At 58.3% G+C, this 12,172-nt stretch overlaps 1 protein-coding gene across 2 annotated transcripts in view; it reads right to left on the bottom strand.

Moving 5' to 3' along the window:
* Positions 1 to 6,354: 6,354 nt before the first annotated feature.
* The window catches only part of KIAA0930 (KIAA0930 ortholog), a 40,074-nt gene continuing 34,256 nt past the window's right edge, over positions 6,355 to 12,172 (bottom strand). For both annotated transcript variants that reach the window (XM_075553508.1, XM_075553509.1), the window contains exons 6-10: positions 12,011 to 12,151; positions 11,216 to 11,407; positions 8,587 to 8,749; positions 7,801 to 7,959; positions 6,355 to 7,429 (exon numbers count right to left, since the gene is read on the bottom strand). In XM_075553508.1, coding sequence (XP_075409623.1) covers positions 7,389 to 7,429; positions 7,801 to 7,959; positions 8,587 to 8,749; positions 11,216 to 11,407; positions 12,011 to 12,151 — 696 coding nt within the window. In that variant the 3' untranslated portion in view covers positions 6,355 to 7,388. The remainder of the gene's footprint in view (positions 7,430 to 7,800; positions 7,960 to 8,586; positions 8,750 to 11,215; positions 11,408 to 12,010; positions 12,152 to 12,172) is intronic.

The following is a 12,172-nucleotide window of genomic DNA, read 5'->3' as shown; positions in this document are numbered from 1 at the left end:
TTGACAATCAGAGCTCCTGGATTACAGTGGGTCCCCTTTCTGACCAGTCCCCTGCAAACCTCAGAAGAGCTCAGGGAGTCATACCCCGGTGAGATGTCTATCCAGGCCTCTGGTCCCAAACCTGGGCTCCACAAAGCCATTGTGAGGCAGAGTAAAGTGATAGGGAGTTCCGTGACTCTGAGCCTGTGTCTGACTAATGCAGGGGTGACCCTAGTCAGGTCCCCGTTGAGTTTCTAGGTTATTTTGCAGGGATCAGGCTCCTGTGTGCCCCATAAGGCACCTGCCTTAAAGATGCCCCTAAACCATTAACACCCAGTGGGAACTATTGAGGTGGCATTCACCTGGCATGATCAAACACGGAGGTATTCCCTGGGGGTTGCAGTCAACACTCAGCTACTAACTGAAAGGCTGGAGATTGAAGTCCACCAAGAGGCACCTTGGTAGAAAGGCCTGGCGATCTTGGGGGGCAACACATGCAATGCTATGGAGGGAGCCGGGCCAAGGGGCCTACGAGTTGGAGTCTGCTCGAGTGCCCCAAAAGAGAAGGAAGCTGCCCAAACAGCCCCACCCGGTTTTCATCCCTGGTTGCATGGCTGGGGGGTGGAGGGGGACCCATGGTTCTGATTCCCCAGCAGTGAATGAAGCATGGGAGCTTGGCCCACTCTGGGTGTGGGAGGCTCCCAGAGCTCCCTGGGCCGCTCCATCAGTCATGGTTCACAGGCACAGCACTCACCCCTCTATTGTAGTCCAGTGCCTTGTAATCTCAGGATGGTCCTTGCACCTTGCTGAAGGACGGCAGCACGTGAGGATGGTGATGGGAGTTTCAGGACTGGGCCAGCTGCTCCCTGGTGCTTCCTTACAGTTAAGGGTAGTCCCCTGTGCCTGGTGCCCTCAGCACCACTTAAACACACTTGCCATTGAGTCGATGCTGACTCCGTGACCCTACAGGACCGGGTAGAACTGCCCCTCTGGGTTTCTGAGACTATCACGCTTTATGGGAGTAGAACACCCCACAAGGAGTAGCTGGTGGTTTCTGACAGCAGACCTGAATCACAGCCCAGTGCATAACCAGGAGGGCATAAAGGTGCCCCCGTAAGTGGTGCAATCCGATTAGCCACAATCTTACAAAAACTGTTTAACGTTCACTCAAGGCCAAGGTTAACGGCGGATGGGGCAGCCTGTTTGGTTTAGGCAAGTCACATTCTGAGGTGGGAGATCTTGACCTCAGGAGTGGGGAGGAAAGCCCTTGTTTAGCCAGGTGTTTTGTATGGGGGTTGGGTCAAGGGCCATGCCAATGAAGGCACAGGGGAAAAAAAGACCACCTGACCATCTGGTTTGTCATCCCCAGAAACAACGTCTCGTCATTTAAGCACTCGTGCACAAGGGGCAGCATGACCCACGAGTGTGTAAACGATGAACTCGGTTGCTGTCGGGGGACATTACTGTGCCTCTGCTTCCTCTCGGTGCCCTGAGGGCTTCTCCGGGGACAGCACTGTTCTAAACTGGGCATTGACACTGCTCCCACACCTTTTGTTTAGCTCAGGTTGGCGGACTGGATGGGCAGTTGCGTGCTGCTTCTGGGTAGACTTTCTCTCCAAGGTCACCCTTTCAGGGGGTTAGGGACATTTATGCATTAGACTGGGAACTACAAGATCTGCTGTTCAAAACCACCAGCCGCTCTGGCTTTTACTCTCCTAGAGAGTTCGTGTTGGAAGCCCACGAGGCCCTATAGGGTCACTGAATTGGCATCGACTCCTGGCGATGAATTTTGAGTTTTTGAGAGGGACTGCCTAATAATTGAGAAGCAGAGTCATCTGGCAAGAGAGGCTTTGTCCTTAACCTGTGGGGCCTACTTCCTTTTGAGCTCGGCCAACTTGGTTCAGATGTTTCTCCTCCGGTGACCGTCCAAGAGCTGTCACTTGACAGGAAGTCCCTCACTGTATTGCTGACCTTACGTATGTTCACCTCTGGGCTCCCGCCACCCCACCCCTGCCCCCACTTCCTCATTTTCACCCATGTTCCACAGTGTCTGAGAATTCACCAGGAAAAGTGTGAGCCTGCCAGCACGGGCTTGTTTGTATTGTCTTGCAAAGCAAGTGAGACCAGCCGTTGCCCCACCCACCTTCCAGAAGACCCGGTCACTTGTCAAGAGTAGGGTCCGAACCCGAACTTCTGGCTTGGGACCTTCTGTCCCGGGTGATTTGTACATCTGGGAGGGATTTCTAGAATATTCCCTAGGTAAAGCTCAGGTTCGTACCGTACAACCACAAGAGAGGACACTGTTTTACGTATGGGTCTAAGGGCTGAACCCCAAACACAGCTCTGGAACTTAATGACACAGCTCATTCATCAAGCTGAGCTTCATACAGTGAAGCGTGCCAGGGGCCGATCGGCGGCAGCATCCCCCACAGGTGGATGTGGGATATTGTCAAACATGTTCAAGTCACTTGGGTCAAACCTCGGACAAAGCCTCCCCTCTGAGGCACATGGAGACGGAGTCTAGGGTCCTGGCCAGACCGTCTTCTCTACTGCAGCACAGTAGAGTATTCTTCAGTCCCAAATGCCTCGGGGGCATTTCCGGGGAGGACACCGGAGGGGGGAAAGTCCATGGTAACAGGCAGAGCCACCTTTCAAAAGAAACACAGCTGAGAGCCCCAAACACTGATGAGAAACCGGCGCTGTGGGCAGTGAGGCTTGGTGAGGCCAGCTGTGGTGAAGGTTTGTGGAGCTACCACTAGCCATTAGTCTACGCTCAACCTAGTCCCCCTTTGCCAGCAGGGATGCAGTTGCAGCATATTTGGTGAAAGCACCAGGGAAGCCCTCAACCCAAACCGCACTGACTGCCATCGAGTGGACGCCGCACGTAGCCCACTAGGGCAGGGTGGAACAGCCTCGGTGGGGTGCCAGGATTGTAACTTTCCAGGAGTAGAAAGCCTGGTCTCTCTCCAGTGGAGAGGCTGGTGGGTTCAAACTGCCGGCCTTGCGGCTTGCAGCCCGAGGCATAGCCACGGTGCCACCAGGGCACCTCCTACAGAGGCCATGAACCGGGGGCAGGGAACAGCCTGTCCAGGGACCACGCAAGGTCCGAGAAGTGGACACCAACTGACATCGCGCGCCCCACCAGAGCAGCCCAGTTCCAGCCCCTGCGCTTAGGGTCAGCCCACTAAAGGTGTGACCGGCATGGCCCAAGAAAGATGTTATAAATGCCCAAATGGCCCTTGGCAGAAAAAAAGGGTTCCCCACCCTTGCCAAATGGCCGCCACGGGCACTAAGTCCAGCTGCCATTGGGCGAAGGGCATGGGCTGAGAAGGTCATTTGGTCAGGGACTGGTGTGGAATCTGAAACTCGGGGCTGGAAGGGAACCACCACAGTGCCCAGGAGCCTCTGGCAGAGAAGGCTGTAGGGACCCGTGGCATTGCTCTCAGGGGTACGGGGCACATGGGGGCACCAAGACTAATATGTCTATAAAAACGCTGTGCAGCGTGTGAGCAGCAGAGTACATTGTATGAAGACATCCCTGTAGTTCAGTGGTTCTCAACCCCTTTCACAGGGGTCCCCGATTCATAACAGTAGAAAATGACAAGGATTAATTAGCAACAAAAAGAATGTCATGGTCGGGGTCACCACCACATGAGGAACTGTATGAAAGTAGGAAAGTGAGAACCACTGCAGTAGTTAGCTATGACCGTAGACGCACATTTTGTAAACCTAGCTTCCGGGAGTCAGTGTCACCGACGGGGCAGGAAAAACCCCTCCTTGACTTAGTGACGCTCCTAAAGCGCTCAGGGCAGCGCTGTCATCACACACGACCGCGCTTCCAGTCCCACAGCCTTCTCCGCGGGTGTTCTTGTCACCGCCGGTTTTAACAGACTTTCTGGTGTTTGGGCTACAATATTGTCGTTATTGTTATTGGTCATTTGTGAGCCTACATCCCAAACGGTTTGTTTTTGGAGAAGGAAATGTGAATTAAAGGAGACAGCTGTATTTTTTAAAAATGCCTGCTCAGTCATGGATCATGTTGTAATTAATGTTATAATTCAATGTAGAAAGGTTTTACAAAAACAATTTTCGCCGTATTCATGTACATTTCAGCAAGTTACAACTTGATCACACAGTAGTCGATGAGGAAAATCACTGAAGGACATGACGGAAGACGCTGTGCGGTCTGGTACAGGAGGGCCAGGGGCCCGTGGGGAATGGAGGTGGGGGATGTGAATGATGACCCCCATGATCACCCCACGGGTGAACACAAACCCTTCCCGGTGTCACAGCCACCAGTGAGCCCTCACCCCAGCCCTCGGGGTGCCAAGCGGATTCCTGTCTGTCTGGGATATCCCAGGCGTCTCCTCCAGTGGTGATTGCCTCCAGGGATGCAGGAGGCCTTTTGCCACAGAGGATGTGAGAACCCGTGAACAAAGGGGAAACGAGGGGCAGCATGTCCCCGCCCCAACCCCTCAAGTCCTCTCCAGAGAAGGCAGGGCTGGACCGTGACCACCTGCCCCCCACCATGGACCACCCCAGCTCTGAGCACAGGTGCGTGCAGTACTCCTCCCTGAAGGTGACTGCTGATGTTTTCCTCAGAGATGTGATTCTGCTTTCTGATTCAGTGCTGGGAGGAAGCCTGCCCAGGGAAGAATCCCGGGTCATGGCCCATGTGACTTGGTCTTAGGAAATGCATATAAAACTCCAGCCCAATGGAAACCTGCTGAGAACAAATATCCCAGTGAAACCCATTACCGTCTGACTCACAGTTGACAGGTAGGTGTTGAGTATGTAAAGCCTGTAGAAGGATTTGAGCCAACCAGTCTCTCACAGGACCCTGGGCCTTGCCCACAGCCTTAAATAGTTCCCTTCAGGAATGTTGGCTCATGGGAGGAGAGGGTGGGGTGGGTGGCGTTCTCACTTGCCCTCAAGCCTTCTCCTCACCAGTACGGCTGAGATTAACTGCACACGGGTCCTCGTTTGATTCTCGTGAAGACTGATTCTTCGAGCATCGCAAGCCTCGTGCCCGCTCTCCTTACCCCGGGCAGATTTCTTGTTTGTCCCCAAATAGGGTGATAATTACTTGGCTCCTGGGGAGACCCGAGCTGTCTCCAAGTGGACTAGGCTATAGGAAGCTCTTGCTCGCTGTGCCTCACGTTTTAAACAAGATGCTTTGGGCATCATGAACCGGTGCCAGGCTTGTTTATGGGCGCCGACGCAGGCTCGTCCCGGAAGTTCGGGGTAAGAGACTGAGCACTGACTGAGCATTTGGGTGTGGACAGACTGTCAGAGGGGACGGACGGTTTGTGACCTGTCAGTCAAGGACCATGGCATTCCTTGAAAGGGAGAAAAAGTAGGAAGGTCACGGCTTCGTAAGGTCCTGAAACACACCCAGGCGTCCTCTAGGGGGACCCGTTCACTCCCTGTCATGGTGTGGATTCTGACTCAGTCACCCTGTAGGTCAGGGAGAACTGTGGGTTACCAAGACTCAACTTTTTATGGCAATAGGAAGCCTCGTCTTTCTCCTGAGGAGAGGCATCAAACTGCTGACCCGATGGTTTGCAGCCCTCCTGTAAGCACTATGCCACAAGGGGTACTGAGTGCACTTGAATCCCAGCTCCCTGTTGAGATGTATGGGGCCAGGCCCTGTGTCCTCACAGGAAGTGGGCATGTATAGACACCAGGGCGTTTGGTGTCCTGGTGCATGCTGCCTCATGCCTTCCGATACTCATGGCGGGGGTTCGCTGTGAGGCCTGCCCTCACTCACAGCTTGCGGCCCAGCTCTCTCATCGTGCGGTGGCCCAGGTCAGGGGCCGCCTCTGGGGAGTTTTTCATCTAATGCTGGGCCATATGTCCCTGTGGCCTGAGTGGGGACCTCTGGCAGTGCCCTTCCTTCATGTTCAACCTCCGATGGGTGGCTAGTCCCAGGGCTGGGGCAGGGGCTCCCTGCACATGGCAGGGGCCATCAGTGGTCAGGTGGGAAACGGCCAGCCCCACACACTGCTGTCCCCTCCCACGTTCATGTGACTCAGCAGAATGTGGAGTTAGCTGTCTGCTCTTGCCCCTGGCGCCTGAAGGCAGCAGAAGGGTGGGACATTTCTGCACCCCTGGGCCCCCTGCCCCCAATCCGAGTCTCAGCAATCTGGACCCCAGAATGACTACCCTGCTCCACCTCTGGGGGTGTGGCCTGCTCTGGCAAGGGGGACACCGAACCCCAGTCCATTACCACTTTCCAGGACATAGTTGACAAGGCGGGGTGTGGGGAGGGGGTTGCAGGCACCCCAACAGCATCACCCTTGACCCCGTGTGCCCTGAACCCTGCCCACAGACATTCAGTGAGGTAGCTGTTACAGGGGGTCACACGAGACAGGAGAAAATGCAACAGCTCGCATTTAATAACAGCATACAAAACCCGGAGGTGGACCCCGGGGTCGCCCTGTCACTGAGCACAAGCCCGCCAGAGGCTGCGGGCCAGGACCGGGGGCACAGCCTGTCCTCTTCCTCAGTCCCCTGGAGGACCTGCACACGCACCCCACCCAGAAACAGCCCCCGAGAGACCCCTGCTTCCTTTATTCCTGGGGGACAGGGGCTTATGGCTGGAGACCAATGTAGGCTGCACTGTCCCAGATGGAAACACCTTTGGCCAGTGGGGGCAGGCTGCCCAGCCCTTCCTGTCCTCAGCCTCTGGGAGCAGGTCCGAAATGGGGGCCGATCAGTTGGCACGCGCAGTTCCAGCAGGAAGCCCCAGGAGACCAGGGAGCAGCACACCACCTCCTCCCCCGGCTACCCAGAACCTTCCCCGGGCAGGGGTCCCACTCTCCTCCGGCCCTGCCCTCAGGTCCAGGCTCAGTGGCCCCTCAAGGAGACCCCTGCAGGAGGTGGGGGTGGGGGCTGCAGGTGTATGAGTTGGCGGTGTTCTTTGGCTGGAAGCAGAAGGCCATTCTGGCGGGGGTCAGGGCCGCTCTGGAACTGGGTGTGGGGGGAGGTATTCCCAGCCCAGACAAAACCATCCTTTAGGGCCCCTCCCGTGGTGGCCCGCCAGTGACCGAAGGGTAAACCTGGGCGGGTTGGCGTTCATGGGCAGGGTGTGGACGATCTCCCGGAGTGCTCCAGCCAGGGTCTACTGCTGCCCGCTGGACATGCTCCAGGGTTCTCTCTCTCTCTCTCAGGGCCTCCTGGAGACGCAGGTCCCCGCAGGGCCAGTGGTGGGCTGTGGGCTGGGGCAGGTGCAGAGCCAGCAGGGGAAGGAAGAGGCACTTCAGTTTGGGCTGGTGTTGGTGGAGTTGGGCCCACTCGGGCCGGGCCCAGCACTGGCTGTCACAGAACCCAGGGCGGTGGCACAGGTAGGCACTTGGCAGCACTCCCAGGGCTGGGCAGGCCAGTGGCGCTGCTGGGGCTTGGCGCCGCTAGGTCATCAGGATGGGCTTCTGCCGGACTTCCAGGATGTCTGGGCGGGTGGGAGTAGGGAGACAGGAGGAGCGGGTTCGGCCTGCCGAGCCTTCAAGGCGGTTCCCAGGCCGTGTCCGTGCCCACCCAGGAGTTCACATGCACTTCCACCTGGGCCTGCTGGGACCACCCAATGACAGAGGGGACCAGGCCAGGTCCAGGGGACCGGGGCAGCCACTCGGAAAGAGCAGGTGGGGTACGAAGGGGTGGGTGACGGAGGCCTTTGGCACCCACAGACCCCCTACTCCAGACCCTGGACGCCTGGACTCTGACACAGGAGCCACCGGGTGGGCCTGGCCCAAAGGCTGCAGCAGGGGCCCTCCGACTACAAGTGCAGTCGGCACATGAAGGAGCCTGCCTGTGGGCTGCTACCTGTTAGGATCCGGTGCAGCGGCAGCGTGACGTAGGTCAAGTGTGCATAGAGAAGGAAGTTCCCGTCTGCTCGGTTCAGCTTCAGCCAGGACCCCACCAGGGACCGCCCCGTGCCGGACAGGGATTTCGAGCGTAGGTTGGTGGCGTTGTGCAGGTCAGCTGAAGCGGGGAAGGCCAGGTGAGGGCTGAGGTCTGGGTGGGACCGCCCCGCACCGCACCCTCCCTGCCCTCTCAGTGCTCCTTCCCTGGGCTACCTCCAGTCAGGCTTGGGGGCGCCAGAGGGGCCGCCTCCCTCCACCTGGGCACATCTCTGCTCCCACCTCTCCTCAGGCCCCCCCCCCCCGCACCTTTTATACCCAGAAGTCTGGGCGGGGGGTTCTGGCACGTACAAAGAATGGGTCTGCAGCACATGGGGAGTGAGGCCACACCTTATGATCCAATGTGTGTAGACTGCACCCCTAGCAGGTGGGGGGCAGACTGGGGCAGTAACCAGTACTTTCTTACTGCTGTGGAGTAGAGGAGGGGTGCCCTGTGATCACACTCATTACATGCAAAGTCAGCCGGAAGGGGGAATGGGGAGTGACTCTTGAGCCTGGGAGGGGTCTCAACTCCAAGCCCTGTCCCCTGCCCATGGACTGAGGTCTCCCCAACTGCCCGCTGTGTGCCCACTCAGCACACGTGTCTGACACTTGCCGGGCTGCTGGGGCCTCCGCACCTGGCTGCAAACATGCACCCCCACCACTACCCCCACCCTCATCCAGACTCCCATGGGCAGCAGGCGGTCACCTCCACCGTCGTCCTCCCTGAAGAACTCCTCGCTGTCGTTGGCCGAGTGAGACTTCTTCATCTCGGCCATCAGGCTCCGGGGCACCTTCCTCTTGAGGGATGGCGAGAAGAAGGTGGGCCGGCTGTTCCGCTCCGGGGTGGGGGGCGTGCTGAAGGAGGTCACCTGGGGACAAGGGGCCTCTGTCACGGCAGCAGCCAGAGCTGCTCGGGGGAGTGCATGGCTGGAGCAGGAGGTGACAAGTGGGTCTGGGCAACCCCAGAAGACGCTCAGGGGTCAGCTTCTGCTCAGAGTCCAGTGGGAGGACCAGGACACAGCCCACCCCCAAGTGACAGATGCCCTTCCTCCAGGACTCAAGCGATGGTGGGTGACCGTTCACTGTTCAATAAATCTGCCACCCACACTGGTAGTGACGTAATTCATGCAACGCGAAGATGTATAAAAGTGAGGGGGTGGATTCAACCTGTGCGTCAGGTCACAGCCTCATGGGGGCTCCTTGTGGGCGTGGCCTTCTCAATAAGGAGGGTCCTGGGACCCTTCCCCTATCTCTCTGCCTTCACCTTCCTGCTGGCCGACCCTGACAGCGGCCAGAGCCCCCGCCACTGAATCCACAGGACTCTGCACCCGCATTCTGCCTCACTGCGTGTCCCTGCCTGAGTCTGAAGGGGGCTTACGGGCTAGCATCGGACTAGGGAACTGAGGTAGACTAGGTTGGGATGTTTCCTTAATATGCAATTATTTCTTGATATAAAGCTCTTTCTTACACATGTGTGTTAACAGATGTATTTCTTCAGCCAACACAACCTAACATAGACACCCCACCCCCACCCCACCCCCACCCCATCCCACCACTTCAGGATATCACTCACACACACACACACACACACACACACACACACACACACACAACCACACCCTCCCAAGACCAAATTAGTGCTTGCCCATTTGATACCTGGGGAAAAGAGGGTGGGGTCCCCTGCCTTGGCTCCTCCCTAGATGCCGCAGCCCATGCCTCCAATCAGGCCACACTGCTCACAAAACCCTGCCCTCAGCTCACCCCTTGCTTACTCACTACCCACCCATAGAGCTCCCCACATGCCCTCCTCAATACCCCCTTCAGCTTAGCGCACACGCACATGCACACAACTGAGTCAGAAGGGTGCCAGGGCAGACAGTACATTGCACTGGTCCCTGCCCTCAAGGCACTGATGGACTTGGGCCACGGCAGCCCCCATGAAGAGGCAGCTGTCAAGATGAACAGAGGAGGGCGCCGGACACGGGCAGAACTAAGGCGAGAGGGGATCCAAGGCGGCTTCCTGGAGGAGGAGGTGCGGCTCAAGCTGGGTCTCGAAGGACGAGTAGGAGTTCGCCAGGTGAAGAAGGGGGGGAAGGGCGTTCCAGGAAGAGGGAACTTGGCCCATCTCCTCCCTCCTCCCCATGCAAACAAGAATCTGTAGAACAAGGTGCGCTGGCTGCCAAGTCTTGGAGATGGCCAGGTCAGAGCTCCGGCTCCCACTAAAGTCCCGATGGCCGCTGGGCTGCAGGTGGTCCACACTCCAGAAACCCCAGATGAAGTCTGCCCTGGTCACGAGCTGGCCACAGTGGGTCCTCCAAAGGAGAAGGACAGGCTACAGCTCACACAGAGGTTGAGGCCCAGGCTGTCCCCAGTAGCGGGGTCGGGCCTACCACTGCCCACTCCTACCCCAGGGTTCCAGAGCTTTTACACACACACACACACACACACACACACACACACACACACACTCCAACCCCACCCCCGGGCAGGGGGGTCACCACTCCCACAAGACAGACTAGAAAACCAAGGTCCTGGTAAGCACATGGTGGTCCCAGGAAACATGTTTTTGCCCACCAGCCCCACCCCCTCCCAGCCAGCGTCCAGCTGCACCTCCTGCACTTCCTATGCATGTCAGGATGACACAGGCCAAGCCTGCTTCACGGGCCCAGTGCTCATCTCTCACAAGCTAACCCTAACACCGAAACCAGAGTCTCCACCACCCCCACCCCGCCTCCTAGTCTTTCTGAGTGCAAGGTGGCTGCTTGCACAATACATTCACTGAGTGGGGAAAGCCCCCAAAAGGGAGAGATGTGGGGAGAGGAGCCCATGTGCCCTGCCCCTTCCACAGCTCGGACAGCAGAGCAGAGCCCTGCCCACGCTGGCCTGGCCTCGGATGAGCGAGAGTCCTGGTGGCCACTGCTGGCAGTCGGCAGAAGCATTCTCAGAGGAAGAGGTGCCTGCCCACCCACACCGGCTCCCCGTCACACCCATCACCCGAGATCCCCCAACTCTGGACAGCCCAGGAGGGGCAACTGGGCCAAGGGATCCTGTGGAGACAGAGCTGCACTGACCAGGTGGCCGGGCAGGGTGGGAGCAGTTATCTGCAGAGTTGCAGTGGCTGTATGGCTGGGTCTGGCCTGCAGCTGGGAGCCTCGCAGCAGTGAAGCCAGGGCCCTACGTCCTGTCCCTTCCAGATGCCTGGCCTGCCCTAGCTGTGTGACCATGGGCCAGCCGCAGCTGTCTCTGTGCCTTGGCCTCCTCACATATGGACAGTGGGGACCAGGGAGGCGTGAACAGAGTCTGAGGGCCCAGCTCTCCCCACCGACAGCCCTTACCCGCTCATGCATGGGCGAGGCGGGGCTGGAGTCCTCGGTGCCACAGGGGGACGTGTCCCCGGTAGGCACGCGGCTGACAGCCATCTCGGCATGGCCCTTGCCCTGGGGCCCCTTCATGCGCACGAATTCCATGTTGTTGTACTTGTAGAAGCCGAAGGACATCTTCTGAGCCATGCGGGCAGCCACGCTCACCTGCGGATGGAGGACACACAGAGTCAGTGCAGCAGGCAGGGCAACCACCACCATTGTCCCCACTAGCCTGGGGTGGTCAGCACGGGATGTCTTCTGACTGCCAGTCCCCAAGCTTTGCTGTCCAAGCCCCAGCAGTGGGGGAAGGGGAGGGGTAAAGGGGTGTCTGTCATAGCAGCAGCATTTAAGTGACAAAGGCAGGGGTCCCCTACCCCCCCACTGCTTATGGAAGGAAGTCTAATCATGAAGAAGGGACCGGAAGGGTGGCTGTTTGGGGTGGGGGTAGCTAGAGAACCGTGATGCTGGACGGGGGTCGTCATGTCACGGGGGGGTGTATGTGTGTGTGAAGGAGCAGGTGCACACACTATAGACAGTGAGCTGGGCAGTCAGAGCAGAGGTGGACCCTCGGACGCTGGGCTGGGGCAGCTGGAGAACCGAGAGGGCCCTGCAGATGCTGGGCTGGAGCAGCTAGAGCTGGTGGGGTGGTGAGGGTGAGGGTGGAGGGGCAGCTGCTGGGCTGGGCCTGGGTGAGCATGAGGCATGCTGGGAGTGTCAACGCGGCAGGAGCAGAAGGGGCGGGCAGGGCCCCGGGCAGCAAGCACTCACTCGGTTGTCATACACCTTCTTGAGCGCCTCGTAGCGGATGGAGCCCTGAAAGATGACCCCCTGGAACGTGTTGGTTTTGTCACTGGCCACCAGCTCCACGCAGACCATCTCTCCTTCCCCCACGGTCATGTCACTGAACACCTGGGGCAGGGGGCAAAGGGG

This window comes from Tenrec ecaudatus, chromosome 6, assembly GCF_050624435.1.
Source record: "Tenrec ecaudatus isolate mTenEca1 chromosome 6, mTenEca1.hap1, whole genome shotgun sequence".
Taxonomy (NCBI): domain Eukaryota; kingdom Metazoa; phylum Chordata; class Mammalia; order Afrosoricida; family Tenrecidae; genus Tenrec; species Tenrec ecaudatus.
The sequence above is the reverse complement of the archived record's forward strand: the minus strand, read 5'-3'. Positions and strand labels throughout refer to the sequence as shown.